Source organism: Meriones unguiculatus, chromosome 1, assembly GCF_030254825.1.
Source record: "Meriones unguiculatus strain TT.TT164.6M chromosome 1, Bangor_MerUng_6.1, whole genome shotgun sequence".
Lineage (NCBI taxonomy): Eukaryota > Metazoa > Chordata > Mammalia > Rodentia > Muridae > Meriones > Meriones unguiculatus.
In genome coordinates, this window is record NC_083349.1 from 67597569 (window position 1) to 67614495 (window position 16927).

The 16927-nt window shown below is 52.6% G+C and overlaps 1 protein-coding gene across 2 annotated transcripts in view; it reads left to right on the top strand.

The window, feature by feature from the left end:
- Positions 1-2228: 2228 nt before the first annotated feature.
- The window catches only part of Mxi1 (MAX interactor 1, dimerization protein), a 59724-nt gene continuing 45025 nt past the window's right edge, over positions 2229-16927 (top strand). The window contains exon 1 of one of the 2 annotated variants that reach the window (XM_060391035.1): positions 2229-2692. In XM_060391035.1, the coding sequence (XP_060247018.1) occupies positions 2425-2692 (268 nt within the window). In that variant the 5' untranslated portion in view covers positions 2229-2424. The remainder of the gene's footprint in view (positions 2693-16927) is intronic. The other variant, XM_021652197.2, reaches the window with a different exon arrangement.

Below are 16927 nucleotides of genomic sequence, written 5' to 3' on the forward strand. Positions count from 1 at the left end.
TGCATGCTTGTGCCACGACACACTTGGAGCTGAGACAAGTTGTGTGAGAGGTTTCTTCCTTCCGTTACGTGAATTCCAGGGATTGAAGTCAGGTCATGGGCTTGGCTGTAAGTGCCTTTACCCGCTGAGCCATCTCACCTGATCATATATATGCGTGTACATATATGTTTACAGATTTTATTTTGTACATGTGTGTGCCACATGTGTGCAGGTGCCCAGGCAGCAGTGTTGGACCCTTGGGGCTGGAGGTACGGGCAGTTGTGAGCTGCCTGATGTGGATACTGAACCTGAGCGCTCTGCCAGAACAGCACATGCTCTCAGCTGCTGAGCTTCCTCGCCAGCCTCCGGTCTCTCTCTATATTTTCATCTGTGAAAATGTTTTGTGTGTATTTGGGTGTTTTTCCTGCATGCATGTCTGTGCACCACACATGTGCCTGGTGTTTGCAGAGGTCAGAAGAGGGTATCAGATCCTCCGGAACTTCAGTTAGACAGTTGCGTGCTGGCATGTGGGTGGTGGGAACTGAACTTGGGTCGTCTGGAAGAGCAAGCAGAGCTCTTAACCTCTGAGCCACCTCTTCCCCTCTTCATTTATTTTTAACTGTAGGCATGTGCCCCTTGGATGAAACCCAGGTCGTTGTGCAGGCTAGGTAGGTGGGTTGCTCTACCACTGAGCTACCTCCAGAGCTAGTTTACAGCATTTTTAAAGTACACAAAGGCCTTCTTTCTTGCAGACTCTATATGGGGGAGGGGGCACATATACATGCTCTGTAAATGTTAAAGAGCATTTTGCAAGAAAAACATTCTTAATTTAAGTTTCCATTTGGGCTAGTGACATTGTGACACAACTCCAGGGGGCAGCATTCTCTGAGTAACTGATCCCTCTAGAGGACAAGGCCAGGTCCTTTCTGGAGGTGAGAGTCTGGATGGATTGGTTTTAGAGATGTTTTCCAGTGAAGTGCAGAAAAGTCTTGTTTATCTCATCCATTCTGACTTAGATTCAAGTTACATGAGCAATGGGGACCTGGATTCCAACTGAAAAAGATCTCACAAAGGGCTGCGGATGTGGCCCAGTGTGAGAAAACTGCCCAGCGTGCGAAACTGCCCAGCGTGCACAAAGCTTTGATCTTCAGCGACAAAACAAAACAAAAATTCTTAATGGTCCCAGGATGTGCTAGGTGTAGTTTTGACTTAGTCCACTCACGCATCGTATCAGGGGGTTCAGGGATGTGAACATTTTGGCCAGGGCGGGTTAGAGGATTTGATCTGCTCAGTCTGCGTTTAACAGCCAGAGAACCCTAAGCCTTCTTCATCGCGCTGAAGACGTTTCTCAGCGATCCAGGTGTCTCCCACACTCCCTCAGGCAGGCCTGGTGGCTCCCAGCAGCCAGCAGTGAAACTGTTTCTGTGAGTAGGGATAAGGGTATGGGGTCTGGGGAGTGGGGAGTAGGCGAGTGCCGGCTGGAGGGAGGGGGGGAGAGGTGGTTCCTAGGCTGCGGTTTCTATCTTTGGGCCACTCTGTCACATAAAAGGGAGCCAGCTGTGGAGACAACCTGCTGCGAGCTTTACACAGCTGGACTGAGGAGTGTGGAGAGACGCTCACATCTCCTCCTCCTTCCTGGAAAATAACTTTGCATTTGAAGGGTGGCAAAGGAGTGGGTAAACCTGTCACCCGGACAGGGTGGTCTGGAGACTTCATCTGGCCATGTGAGGGTACACACAGGTGCGTGTGTGTTCGCGCGCGCGTGCACGTTTATGGGTAAAATGTTCGTGGTGGGAAGAGTTGATGTTTCGATGCTTCCGGTCAGAATTGGACTTTTATTGTTTGATTTTGAAATAAAGTCTTAATATTTAGCTCAGGCTAGCCTTGAACTCGAGATCTTCCTTTCTCAACCTACCGAGAACTGGGTTTTTATTTAAAAAAAAAAAAAAAAAGGCCCAGCAGCTGTCATTTATTGGGGACCTACTATGTGCCAAGCATTGTGCTGAATTCTTTTTCTGTAAAGAAAAGTTGTTTTTATGCGGGTGCACTCAGAGACATCCGAGTATTTTTTCCACGCACGATGCTCTCTACGCAGCTAGGATCTGCGGAGAGGCGGGGAAGGATGTTGGGATCGGCAGGGGCGGGCCCTGCCTCCCGAGTCTCCACCATTTATTTTGACCGGTCAGATGGCGACGTGCTCGCACTAGGACCCAGGCGCCACAGCGCCTTCGCCTGTCCTGTAGGTTCATTCAATCTCCTATACACACAGACCCACACCGCGAGAGCGACACACACACTCACACTCACACCCGCGCGCAGCGAGGCTCGGCGAGTCAGGCCGGCTCCCGGCGGCGGCGCCTCGTCGGCTCCCGCAGGCCGGCTCTCCCCGGGGCCCCGCGGCCGGCCGCGCCGGCACCAGGACCCGCTCGCGGACCCCGCGCCTCCATGGGCAAACGCGGGCGGCCGCGCAAGGAGGCGCGCGGCGAGGGCGCGGGGCTGGTCCCCGGCGCACCCCCGGCCGTGCCCCCGGCCGCGCCCCAGCCCCCGGCGCAGCCCGAGGAGCCGGCGGGCGCCAAGCCCCGCTGCCCCTTCTCGGACATCTTCAACACCAGCGAGAACTCGATGGAGAAGCACATCAACACTTTTCTGCAGAACGTGCAGATTCTGCTCGAGGCGGCCAGCTACCTGGAGCAGATCGAGAAAGAAAACAAAAGTAAGTTTGGGGGGCCCCGGCTGCTCGCCGGCGCCCGGCTCTTTTTTTTTTCCTCGCCCCCTTGGGCGACCCCTGTCGCCTGCCTGCCCCCTCCCCCCCGCACACGCGAACCCTCGGCAGTAAAGCCGATGACACCGGAGAAAGGACACGCACGCACGCACAAAGCTGCTAAAGATGTAACAAAGACGGCGAGGGGGAGAGGGGCCTGTGGGTGCCCGGTCTGTCGGTCTCGAGCAGGCCCGGAGGACGGCCTGGCCGAGGAGTGGGGGAGTGTTGTTGTTTGCTGACAACTGAGCCGCGGGGCTGCGAGCCCGGCTCGCCGAGGTGGCCTTTCTTCCTTTCTTTCTCTTTCCGGAGCCTTCTCGGGCAGACAAGTGTTGTGTTTTGTTTTTGTTTAGTCGCTCGGTCCGGGGTTGGGTGGGGATCAGGCGCTGAAAGTTGGAAGCCCGAAGCGGGAGCTCAGGGCCGGCGGGGAGAAGCACAGCCCCACGCTGCAACAATAACAGCCGCCGCGGCTCTCCACGCCGAGGGCTCGGCTCTTCCCCCGCGCCTGCCTTCGCAGCGGCGCCAGGCGCAGGCCGGCGCGTCCGCGGGCACCGTCCCCGCGCCTCCTGGGCGCTGGATGCCACGGCCTCCGGTGCCCTCCGAGAAACAGGCCGGCGGAGCCAGGCAGCGCCGGCGGCTCTCCGGACCTGTGGTCCTGCGCGCACCGGGTGGGGGAGGCTCGGCGCGGGAGGGGGGGGGGGGATGTGGTTAGCAGCAAACTTTAGGATTCCGCAGAAACAATAGTTGGGGAGGAAGGTGGGGGCTGTGTGTGCGTTTTCTTTATTTTCTGAGACATACACAAGGCGACAAGGCAAACGCCTTAGTGGGTTCCGTCCCCCCCCGCGCCCCCCGCCCCCCGCAGGCCGATTCTAGGAACCCCACCCGGACCTGGCTTCCTTACTGTATTTATTTGTTTCGTTTTTGTTCCTGCCTGTCCGGGCCCCCGGCTCTCGTCAGGCACCCTATAACGAGGGCACGCGTGTGCTGCGTCTCCAGCACCATCAGAATAATAGCTGTGAGAAGGAAGACCGGGCCGAGGGCGAGAAAGCCTCACAGAGAAGAGAAGAGCGAGATGTGTAATCTGTCAGAACAAGTAGGAGATCAATGAGAGAGCGACAGACACCTGATTGCAACGTGTCAGATCTTGCGAGACCCCCTCCCCCCCAACACAACAACAACCCTCAAAACGCAAAACACCTTCACCAAATACGCCCGGGCCTTTAGGGTTAAAGTAGCCGAGCGTTGGCAGCGCGATTGTGGGGACGTGGTGAGACCAAAACAAGGGTTCGCGTCGGGAGGTCCGCGCTGCGATCTTTTCTTTCTCTTGTCTCTTTGCTCCGAGTGCCGGCCTGGCTGGCGACAGCCACCTCGCAGTCAGGCTGCGTAGCCCAGGCGCTGGGCGATTATTCACTGGGGTGTGTGTAGGGGGGTGCATTCGTCTGGAGAATAGTTTCTGAAAAGCCCAGGCTGGTCGGGAGCAGTGTGAAGAAGGTGGTTTTGTTTGGCGTGTTTGCTTTTGTTGCAGGGGGAGGGGCGCGATTTCTTCAGTCGTCCCCCCTCCCGATCCCTTGTCTCTGGAGCCCGTCCCGAGGCCCCGGCTCTGAACTCGGGGGGTGCACCCGAAGAGGGCACCTTGGCAGTGTTGAGCGAGCCTCGGCCCCCGCCCCCCGAAGCGAGGCGGCGGCGGGAGAGTCCCCAGCGTCTCGTGCCCCCCACCACTTCATGCCCGCGACAATCGGAGAGCTGCCCGCCCCACCCCGCCCCCCGCGCCCTGGCCGCCTCCACCTCCTTGTTTACCCCGTGTCGGGGCTCCGGCGTGGCCACCAGTCACGTAAGCAGAGAGCCGGGCGCGCCCGGCCCGGCTGCCCCGCGCGGGGCGGGCCCGCGGTGGCCGAGCCGGGACTCCCGAGGCCGGGGCGGTCGAGGGGCTTTCCCCGGCCCCTCTCCCGGCGTGTCCGCCGTGCCGGCCCCGCGGAGGGGCTCGAGAGCCTCTGCACCCCAGTCAAAGTCAACTTCATGTGCGTAGTCAGCCCCTCGGCCCGCGGCCCCCCTCCTCCGGCCGGCTCCCCGCGGGAGTATTTTTAGCACTCTCGCGTCTTTTCGCCGCTGCTGTTTGGCTCGGAATGACGTGATGCCAACAGCCCCCAGATTTCCCCGAGAGCGTGCGGCGCTGCGCCGTGCCTGGCTCGGCGGCAGGGACTCGGCTCCAGGCCCTCGCTCCCTCCGCGACGGCGCACGCCGGCGGGGGCGACTCTCCCGCAAACTCGAGGAGACCGCCCGCCGGACCCTCGGGTCTCCCACCCTTCCCAACAGAAGTGCCCCACTCCGGCCACTTTGTTCGCGGCGCGGTCTGGCTCCCCCCAGGACGCAAACGCCGGGCCCTGCGCCTGTCTCGCTTTCTTGGGGGCGCTTCTCGGCGCAGCCGGCGCTCGCCGTTGTTTTCTGCTCGCTGCACACAATGCCCGCGCGTCACGGCGGCCCGCGTGTGCACAGCAATAACGCGAGTCGGGGGGCGGGTCGTGCGTGCGCCGGGCTCGGGCACTGCGGGTCGCTCTGCGCGCGCGGGGCTTGTTTTGCTCCAGAGCTCTGCTTTCCGAAACGCTTACATCATTCGGTTGTGTGTGTGTGGAGGGGGGGTGGATCTGGGCGTTCCGACAGCATTCCAGCATTTCCTTGCGCCTGGCTTCTTGGAGGAAGCGAAGACCCTCCCCACCTGTGCTTTGTAGTTATTATGATGGGGGTGGGTGCACAGGTTTTGTGTGTTGTGCGAGTCTTTCTTTTTTTTTTTTTTTTTTTAGGTCACTACTGCAAAGGGCATGGCTGGCCAGTTCAGGTGCACAACCTCCCCGCCTTCATTTCAGCGAGTTCCCCTGTAATCACTTGATCTCAGTTTCTCCGCCTCCTCCTCCTCCCCCTCCCAGCACTAAACACATGGTTTCCACATGGAGACAAACTTCTTTCCTCGGACTGGACTTGACCTAGCTGCATCGTCCAGCCAATCGGCAGCATCCGCCTTTTATGACGTCACGCGTTGCTGAGGCCGGAGGCTGGGAGGGGCGGGGCCAGGACGTGAGCCAGGAAATCACTAGGCTCTGTAGTGCAGCCAGCTGGTCCAGTCTTTTCTTAAAGGGACTCTCTTCTAGACAAGCGCCGGCCCTTTCGACTCCATTTCGGGTTCCCTGTGCTCTTCTTGCGATGTGCCGGTATCATCTGATCACACGCTTGGTTTTCAGTGTTTGCAAAGCACTCAACTTGGCAGGAGCTTGGCTTATTTTCCACTGTAGCCAGAACTACTTTTTATTGCCTCTTTGAGGTTTCCTTACTGGGAGTGTTCAAGTTTTGGCCGCAGTTATGAATTATTTCCATTAGATGGGGTGATTTTCTTGAGGGAGGAGTTCAGACAGTTACTCAGTGTTGACCATGCACTGAGTACATGGGAAGTAATCCCCTGCGTGATGCAGGTACTGTCTCCTGAAATGTCACCTGGTAGGGATCTATGAATCTCAAAAGCTCCCAGAAATCTTTATCATGTAGGCAGTGACCCTGTTACCACAGACTCAGACCCCGGCACCATCACCTAAGTGCCAGCCGAAGGGCGAATAACTAAGGACTTACTAATTAGAAAAATGTTTATCTCTGCTTGGCAAAGGTGAAAACTTACAAAAAGAATTGTTATCCAAATAAAAACAAAGTTGGAGTCCAGAGAAACGTCTCAGCAGCTAAGAATGCACACTGCTCCTGCAGTGTTCTGTTCTCAGTAACTTGTTGGGCATCTCACAGCTGCCTGAAATTCAAGCTCCAAGGAGACATAACACCTGTGGCTTCCGTGGGCGTTTCCACAGATGCACACGGAGATGCACATATAAAATCCCCAAAGGGAAGACAGCTCCTGCAAGTGGAAGGAGTTATGGCGGTGGCTGAGGCCTGGAGGAGGACAGCCCCCAGTGTTGGGGCGGGTGCTCTGGAGGCAGCACCAGGCAGGGAAAGTGATTAGATGAGAACCATGGTTGACTCTCTGGAGCAGACTGGGTTTGAGGTAGGGTGTGTTCCTGGGGGGCGGGCAGGCCCTGAAGCAGCCTCTTCCTGTTGGTATAGGAAGTGTCAGCTGGAAGTTGCTGCTGTGTGGTGTCATTTGACCCCACCCTGACACAATCTCCTCTGCCTAGCCATGAAACCTCAACTCCAGTCCAGCAGGTCCACCGGCAACCAGGCTTCACCGTCATGCCCCTGTGCTTGACTCAGCCGAGGCCGCCCTCCTTCTGCTCCCCGGAGTTTCTGTGTCCTACCCTTCCTTCTTAGGCTGATTCCTACCTTCATTCTTGAGTCAGATTACTTGAGAGAATGAAATACTTTGCAGTCAGAAGGGGCAGAGGTCCAAATTCCTGCTCTGTTGTTTTGGACACAAGTTACTCAGCCTCTCTGAGGCGGCATTTTGTAAGTGGGGCATGGGAACACAATGATACCACCTCCCTTACATCATCACAGACCGACTGAATCACCAGTTTGCAACATTTCAAGCACCCAAAACACAATACATGCTCAACAAACAGTAACTTATGGGGCTGGAGAGAGGTCAGCAGTTAAGGACTGTGTTGCTCTTGCAGAGGACCTGAGCTCTGTTTCTGGCACACACATCGGCATCAGCCAGTTCACAACTGCCTTGACTCCAGCTCTAGGCGATACAACACCTTTTGGCCTCCTCGGGCACCTACATGCACTTGATACACACACACACATAATTTTCAATAACTTACCTGAGCTTGACACTCTTCCACCTGTTTCCTGTGTGTTAACTTATCTTCGCAGGGAAAGTAACAATGACTTTGTATGTGTCTGAGCATAGTATATATACACATTCAGTTGTGTGCTCTCTCTCTCTCTCTCTCTTTCTGTGTGTGTGTGTGTGTGTGTCTGTGTCTGTGTCTGTGCTTCTCTCCTGTGTGCCCTGTGGTGGCCAGAGGCAGTTTTTGAGACAGTCTCTTAATAATTTGGAACTCACTGATTGGCTAGAATGGCTGGCCAGTGAACTCCTGGCATTTGCCTGTCTCTTTCCTGCCCTGCATTGGGGTCAGCGATGGACAGCAGTGCATCTGGTTTGTGCATGGGTGCTTGGGATCCCAAATGGGGTCCTCACAATTGATTGGCAGATGCTTTGCTCAGTGAACCATCTCCCCAGCCCACTTACTGAGGTCTAACAGATCGGGTCACCTACAGTATTTTGGTGTGTATCATCTGTCCAGTGGGCACTTGCTGTAAATGGTCACTCTGCCACATCTTGGCTATGGCACATGATCAGGACTTTAGGGAAGAAGCTGAATTGAGCTGTTGCAGCTATGGGGGGAGGGGGCACTCCATCAACTACATAGTCGAAGCAGCTGGTACTCACACACATTCTGTCTCTAACTCAGACACTTTCTCACTGGCACACCCAGGTATGGCTCTTCATCTGGAGATGGCTGAGCAAAAGTCTTGAGGTGAAACAGGGAAATAAAGGGCGCAGCAAACAGTAGCTGTGGCATCTAGTCACATTGCATAATATTAGTGCTGACTACCATTTACTGACAGTGGTTAGCATGCGACTAGCCAGGAGTTACCTTGCTGAGTCCACAGCCACCCTTACAGCACGTCTGTTTTGTAGTGGGGGGGCGGGGAGGGTGAGGCGCTGAGGAGCAGGGACGCTGGGTAGTTTCCCCAAAGGTCATGTGGCTAGTAGGTGGCAGAGCTGTTTGCCATCTGGGCCTCCAGCTTCAGAGCCCACACACCTTCGCCATATACACGTGTGCTCATCTTAAAGCCAAGGAATGAAGTCCAAACAGGCGAAGCGACTTGCTTAAGGTCACATGAAACAGGGCTGGTACTTGGAACACCCTGTTGATTTTCCAAAGTCTTCCTGTACAGACCTTGTTTAGAAAAGTGAGACTCAAGACAGAGTAGCCAGTCAGAGAAGGTTGGGTTTTTGTTTTGTTTTTTCCTTCAATTCTTGGTTATTCAACTATCCTGGCTTTAACTCGAGTTCAGGGCTCCAGGAAACACTACCCCCTCCTGCTGCCTTTCCCCAAGTCTGTTCCCTGGGCGTGTTAAAGGGCTTGGGGCTGTTGCTATGGTGCTGAGGCCAACAGCAGGTTCATCAAATGCTAAGTCTTTTGCCCCCTCAAAAACAAAACAAAAAACAAAAAACAAAACCAGCCGTAAAGAAGAGAATTGGCTACAAAGATTTAAGATTTGCATCAGTGGCTTGTTCTGTTTTAGATCCCCCTGACTCCCCGCCCCAGCCCCCATTCCTGCTACCACCACTTTCTATAAATACAGTTGGATAAATATTGATTTAAACTGGGTTTCTGGAGGAGAAACACATGCTTGCCCGGGCATGGTCTTCGCTTAGATACCACCAGTACCTCATGCCCGACACACCTAACCCCACACAGCCCTAGCTTCCAAGTGACCTATTTTGGAGAGGTGAGTTGTGGGTTTTGTGGCTTTTCAGGGTTTTTTTCCCCGCCCCAAGGGAGAAAAGGAAAAAAAAAAAAAAAAAAAAAAGCAAAAAAGACAACTGAGTAAGAAATGAGAGGTTCTGAAGAATGAAGCAAGTGGTTTTCCGGAGGCAGGAATCCCATCCTTTTCTGCCCTCCATTTTCGGTTTAGTGTTTAAAGGGAGCAGGTGGGGAAGCAGCATCTTGACCACAGGAGCCCCAGCAGCCCCAGCAAGGAGGCAGAGGCCCAGGGACCGCCAGCAGCTCTCCCGGTGACAGCCGAGCCACGACAAGGCCTTTCTGTGCCTTATTTGAGAATGGGTCAGAGAGAGAGCCCCAAACAGCTTTTGTTTCACAGGTCAGGTGCTCATAAAATCAGTCGTTCTCAAGCCGGGTTACTGGCCCAGGGTGTGTCTGGTTATTGCAAAGGTCATTGCAACATTCTCAGCAGTCTTTCAAAACGAAGCTAATTCGACTTTGCTGTACTAAGAAAAATATTTTTTCTCATAGATGAGGGTGGTGGGGAAGGAGCCAAGAGTGGTGACAGCGATGACCATTCTAAGCCTGAAATGAAGGAGGAATACCCAAGTCTTCCCAAGGACACTGGCTGGAGTTCCAGGCTCAGAGAAAGAGAGAGAAGTCGGGGAGAGGGAAGAGAGAAAGGAGACAGAGGGAGAGACTGGGGTAGCAGAGGTGGGCCTGCTCTCTGGTTCTTTCCTAAGCTCAGGGCAGCAACTACCTCTGACGCCATTTGTCTCTGATCAGCTGGCCAGAGGTTTTAACGTTGTTGAAGTCTGACTTGATTTCTCTAGCCCAAAGCAATGGACACCTGCCACTGGGATCCTGAACTAGAGGCTCAAGTGTTTGCTTCCTCATCTTGCAGGATGCTGTGCTGGGCCCCTCGCTTGTGAAACATTTTGAAAGTTCAGGTGATTCTCGCTTTAAGCAACACGTCTCCAGGAAGCACATAGAAGCAGAATCCCTTTCAAAATGCTTTAGGCCAGAGAAATTCTCCTGAAAGGCCTTTGTGGCAGCTACTTTGATAAGTCGGAATTACACTGTAGGCCAGTAATCCTCCCGAGTCAGCTGTCATGTACAGAGTTCATATTTGCTGTGAGGTTGGTGCTTAGTTCTAGAAGTCTAGTTGTCTTTATGGAGCGTGTGCTCTATTTCAGTGTCAGGCTTTAACAACTGACTTTTTGCACCCCTGAGAGTCTCACATAGCCCAGGCTAGGCATGAAACTCACTGCGTGGCTGAGGATGACCTTGGACTTCTGATCCACCTGCCTTCACCTTCCAGTGCTGGGATTATAAGCACATACCACCATGCTGGGCATATGAGGTGCTGGGACATCAAACAGCCTCCATGCATGGCAGGCACTCCTCCAACTGAGCTACATTTCCACTCGGAAATTCAGTGTCTCACAGTGAATCCCTGCAGCGGGGTGTAGTATCTGACTTGAGATGTGTGTCTTTGGCTCTATCTCCCCAGTATGGTCAGAATAAAAACTCATCCTGAGGTTCCAAAAGGAGTGCCAGCCAGACATAGTGGCGCACACCTCTGTTTCCAGCACTCAGGCGGCAGAGGCAGGAGGATCTCTGGATTTCAGGATAGCCTAGTCTACAGAGTGAGTTCCAGGACAGCCATCACTACACAGAGAGAAACTCTTTAATGGGGTGGGGGGGTGCCTTCCTGCCTTGCCCTCCCCTACCCCAGCACCCAGCTGCATCCTAGCCCCCAACCAAACACTGAAAATTCTTTGTTTTCATGTTTGCCCTCCTAACTTCCGCAGACATGATGTGCCCTTCTGCACTTGGAGGATGGTTTTCACCAGTCACTCTGCCCAGATAGCATGCCCTTGGCCAGCCAGGTCCAATGTCTCCTAAGTTAGAAAGATAAACATACTGTCCTGAGGGAGGATGAGATTAGAATTCAAACTCAAATGAAAAAGGAGAGATTTGGACTATCTAGTATTTGAAATGTTTTACTTTGTATATTTGTTGTTATTACAAGGACACAGGAATGAAGATGGCTTGGCAGTTCCAATAGGCAGGCTATTGTATTAAAGTAGAGGGCAGGCCACGGGAACTGGGAACTTCTAGCCACGGGTGGCAAAGGAGCTGCTGCCGTCCTTGTTTTTCTCTCTTCAGGGGCCAGAGCTACAGAATGGCTCCCTATGTAACCTCCCACGGCAGCCTGGCTATCCCTGTGGTATTTCTTAGTCCCCCTAAACTCTGAGTGCCTTGCATACAACTTTCGTTCATCCTTTTTACCAGCCACAAAATCTAGCTTAATGCAACAAGAAATATCCAACACGGCCAGGAGCCAAACTGTGCTTGGTGCTCAGAGAAGGAAGCGTGTTGGCTCTCCGGTTCATATTCCAGTTCAAATATTAGCCAACTAGAAACCAATACAGAGCTCTAGTCTGTCTCCTGGGAGTCTGATAACCAGTCCCCGAGAGAGCTGCTGACAAGTGCAGCCTCCTCTGTTTTCAGGGGAATGGCGCTAATGGCCCCCTTTGCCTGAGCATTTACCGTGTGCCAGCACAATGCTAAGTGCTCAGTATTAAATCCTCACAAACATCCAGTAGGCAGGTGCTGTAATCTCCTCCATTTTTATAGCTGCCCAGAGCTTTCCCAAGGCCACACGCTAACTGCTGAGACCCCATCTTCCTCAGGGAGTTGGGAGAAGCCTCAGGGAGCTTGAAGTTACCAAGAGGCAAGAAATGGAGTCTGGAATGTTTGAGGTACAGGCTGAAGGCCCCAGGAAGATGGCTCCTCAGAGTCACTTCCACTCCCCCATTCACCCTAGGACGGGGAGAACAGAAGCTTCCGGGTGCCTACTACACCAACACAGAAGCCATTCCCTGGAGGCTGACGGTCTGGGGTAGTTTTGCTTGCTTGCTTGTGCCACCATCCCTGCACCCTCTGAGAAACTCACCCGACCAGTAGGGCACCTGTGGCCCTACAGGCTGGCTGTCGGGCTGTGGGTCCACACCCTGTCAGGCTCCAAGACTTTCTGGGACGCCCCAGCTTGTGGGGCAACTAGGCCGGCCAGTGCTTGGCGCCAAGGGCTTACGCAGAGGACGCAAAGGAGAAGGGCAGTGTGGATTTCTGAGGTCCCAGTTGTTGTAGAGACAGTGTGGACCAGACGGTTCCTATCAGACAGCACAGGCCCAGCCTCCTGTCCTGAGAAGAGCTCTAGAAACGAGGGACGTTAAATAGAACTGGGCTCCTGTCACTCACTCGTGTGCAGCCCTTCCACAGTTTGTTTCCTGCCTCCTGTAGGGTAAGCTCCGAACTCCTCGCCAGGACTTCCACCCTTGTCTTGTGGAGTGTACTGATGTTCTGGGATGGGCACTCTTGCCTGCCCCACGTCTTAGCTTCCCAAACTCCATCCCGCATCTGCTAGGTCAGAATTAGCCTTTGCTATGGCTCTTTATCATTTAACCCTTAGCACACTTACCATGGTCTACAGTTGTTTTACTTGCTTACCATCAATCTAAGTGGCTAGAATATAAGTACCCTGAGGATGGGGAGCAAGCTTTGTTTTGTTCATTAGTACTTAGCACTTGGTGGATGTCTAGGGGATATTTGCTGAATGATGAATTTTCTGGCTAGCTTTGAAAAAGAACATGGTTGAACCAGTTGTGGTGGTTCACAGCTATAATCCCAGCACTGGGGGTGCTGGGGCAGGAAGATTTGGGATTTAAGGATAGCCTGGGATACATAGCAACTTTGAGGATGGCCCTGGCTACATAATGAGACCTTGTCTTGAGAAAACCCCCAAAACAAAACAAAAGCGGAGAGATGCTGGTTAGACAGTGGTGCAGAGTATAGCCTGGAATACTGCAGAAATTAGTACCCTTGGTTCCCGACCACTAAATGCAGCGGGAATAGTCTAGAACCCTGTAGAAATTAGCACCCGTGGTTCCCGACCACTAAATGCAGCGGGAATAGTCTAGAACCCTGTAGAAATTAGCACCCGTGGTTCCCGACCACTAAATGCAGCGGGAATAGTCTAGAACCCTGTAGAAATTAGCACCCGTGGTCCCCGACCACTAAATGCAGCGGGAATAGTCTAGAACCCTGCAGAAATTAGCACCCTTGGTCCCCGACCACTAAATGCAGCGGGAATAGTCTAGAACCCTGCAGAAATTAGCACCCTTGGTTCCCGACCACTAAATGCAGCGGGAATAGTCTAGAACCCTGCAGAAATTAGCACCCTTGGTCCCCGACCACTAAATGCAGCGGGAATAGTCTAGAATACTGCAGAAATTAGCACCCTTGGTCCCCGACCACTAAATGCAGCGGGAATAGTCTAGAATACTGCAGAAATTAGCACCCTTGGTCCCTGACCACTAAATGCAGCGGGAATAGTCTAGAATACTGCAGAAATTAGCACCCTTGGTCCCTGACCACTAAATGCAGCGGGAACCCATTCTAACACATCCCCAAAGCCGCCGAGGGGAAGAGGTTGAGACCATTGACCTAACAGTTTTGCCTGGCCAAATATGCTGTGTGATGGCACGGGATGGGGTGGTGTCCAAAGCTCTAGCTCTGAATCTAGTTGCTGCCCTGTGACCTTGCGAAAAATCTCTTACTCTTTTTGGGCCTCATCTGTAAAAGTCTCAGACAAGTGCTGTGGGTTCAAGAGCTGACGGTAGAAGCAGCACAGTGCTTGCACCTGAATGAAAATGACCCCATAGACTCCTAGGGAGTGCCATGACATCAAAGGATTAGGAGGTTTGGCCCTGTTGGAGTGGGTGTGGTCTTGTTGGAGGAAGTTTAGCCCTGGAGGTGGGCTTTGGGGTTTCAAGTGCTCAGGCCAGGCCCATGTGTCAGTCTCTCTTCCTGCTGCTTGTGGATCCAGATGTAGAGCTCTCGGCTTTCTCCAGCACCATGTCTGCCTGCGTGCCGCCACGCTTCCTGCCTTGATGACAATGGACTAAACCTCTGAACTGTAAGCCAGCCCCCAATTAAACGGTTTCCTTTGTAAGAGCTGCCTTATCATGGTGTCTCTTCACAGCCACAGAACACTGACTGAGACATAGTTCATGGCAGTGGTGAGTGGATTCATTTTGCTCTAGGCTCTCTTGAGACTCCTGACATCCTCGAATCAAGGTTGGAGCAGGAGGCGAGGGTGAGGGGACATCATCCATGTCTTCAGACAAGCTGAGACGAAGATCTGAGGCAGAAGGGGCTAGGAGAGTGATTTAGTGCTCAGGGCCTGCTGAGGCTTCACCAGTTAGGGCCACCAGGAAAGGGGTGGTGATATCAACTGAGGACAGGGGACAGGGAAACTCCAAGCCAGCTCCTCAAAAGGGAGAGGAAGGTGAAGGGATCTGGGGTCATTTCAAGACTGCAAGGCCCAGTCTTAGCAGTAAGTTGGCATCTGGCAGGTTTTTTAGTTTTTGGTTTAGTTTGGTTTTGTTTGAGACAGGGCCTCACTGTGTAGCCCTTCTGGCCTGGAACTGCTCTATAGACCAGGCTGGCTTCAAATTTCAGAGATCTGCCTGTCTGTGCCTTCTGGAATTAATTCTGGAGTTAAAGGTGTATCCCCAGACACACATCTGTTTTTATTTTATTTTATTGTAATTATTACTTTGATGGCTGTAAAATCAAGTTGCTTCTAGCTGGGGTAGGGTCTAGTAGCAACCGCTGCTGCACAAGCCTGCCAGCCTCCGGGATCCCGGCACCCACTTGAGAGTCTGCACGTTTGTAACTCCAGCTCTGCGTGAGTGACTGCAGGGTGAGACATGAGGGCTGCTGGGTTTTTGTTCCACTCAGCTTGGCTGAAGAACAGCAAGGCCCAGGTTCATTGGGAGACCTTGTTTCACAGAGCAATAGAGCAGGATACCAAAGTCCTCCTCTGACCTCCAAAAGGGCACGCATTCACAAGCACGTATGCAGACACGCAGACACACAGACACACACACACACACACACACACACACGAAGCTAATTAGAAAAAAATGGGAAAAATGATCTTTGCACGAGCAAAACCTGATAAATGTAACAATCAAATAGCTAAATAAAAAGGAGAAGAAAGAAAGCCTGGCATAGTGGCACATGCGTACAATCCCAGTACTTGGGGAGGTGGAGGCAGGAGGATCAAGGAGTTCAAGGTCATCCTTGGCTGCATAGTGACTTGAGGACAGCCTGGGTTTGAGACAGCTACATTTAGACCCGGCCCTCAACACAAAATAAAAATTATAATTTATTTATTTATTTTTGTGGTGCTGGGGATTGAGTCCAGGATCCTGAGGAAGGCAAAGGCAAGTTCTTATCATTGAGCCAGACCCCAGCCTTTTGTAGTTTATTCCTGTTCTTGAGTATAGGTGAAAACTTCTAAACAAAATATAAATTTATAGGTTTGAAGCAAAGCTCTGGAAAAAAAAAAAAAAACAAACAACAAAACATCCCATGGTTGGCCAGGTCAGATGTGCAGGCTTGGCTGACATCATGAGATCTACCAGCATAAATGACTACAAAAACAAATGACAGGAGAATATGTGACACCAGAGACAACCATGAGATCTCGAGAGAAGGACTCAGGAGACATTCTTGCAGAGGGCGTAGTACAGCAGAGACCTAGGGAAGGAGCTGTTTCACTGGAGAGGGGCCCTGGGGCTGGGACTGAGCTTGCAGTCATCACCACAAGAGAAGCAGCTGACAGAGAAACCTTCATTTAGGGAGAAATGAACCCTGAAGAGAAAAACAATGCAGATTTGGGATGCTTTTGGACCCTTTAAGAATGTGACTTAATTGTGACATTTAAAGATTGGGGTTGGGCCCCCATAGGCCTAAAGATCAGAAAATTTACTCCACATTAGTGTGTGTGTGTGTCTGTTTTCCTCTCTTTTAAGCATGAGTCATTCTGAAAAGAAAATTCTAGAGATGAGAAGGGAAGCATACAGCTTAAGACCTGGGTTTCAACCCTTTTCCCATCAGTGTACCAGCTTTGTGGCTTTTGGAGTGTGATACACTTCTGAGCCTGGATATCCTGAACTGAAAAAACGGACACTTGGACTGAGAAGTCAGTGTAATGACTGAAACCCCCTAGACACAGACTATGAAGCATTTTGGGGGAGCATTCACTCGGCACCACTCCAGCAAACTCCTCTTGGTTCCTTACCACCCACCCATGGCGCCCCCCACCAGGCAGGCCCGGAGTTGAGGGGTGAGCAAGCCACTCAGACGTGCACATTAACCGAATCCTGCAATGCAGACTTCTTGGATGCAAGTACATGCAAACAAATAAAAAATAAAAAATTAGGAAGGGAACATTTGAGAGATCAGTAAACCGTTATAATTGCTGAAATAGGCAGCTGTAATAAGGGCCATTTAACAAAATGTAAAAAGCCCTTTTCTAAAGCAAGAGATGGGTCAGGATGGAAGTCAAGTGCAGCTGTTTGAGCCTTTGCCAGTGCTCTGATCTCACTAGAAAAACTGGAGTTAAAAGCAACAAACTTCCAGATTCAGCGATCTGGGATTACCCACCACCTCCTCTGCCGCCACCCCCTCCCTGTTCTCTCCCTTCTCCCCAGCCTGGGCACCTGGGTCGCTTGGTGCGTTTCCATGTGGTTGGGAAGTCAGCAGGCAACCCTGGCGACTGGAGCCCTGGGAGACGGCAGCCACCTCTCGGGTTTAGCATTACGTCATCCCTTTAGACCCAAATTTATCTCGGCTGCACACAGCCCCGCAGCCGAACTGCCGC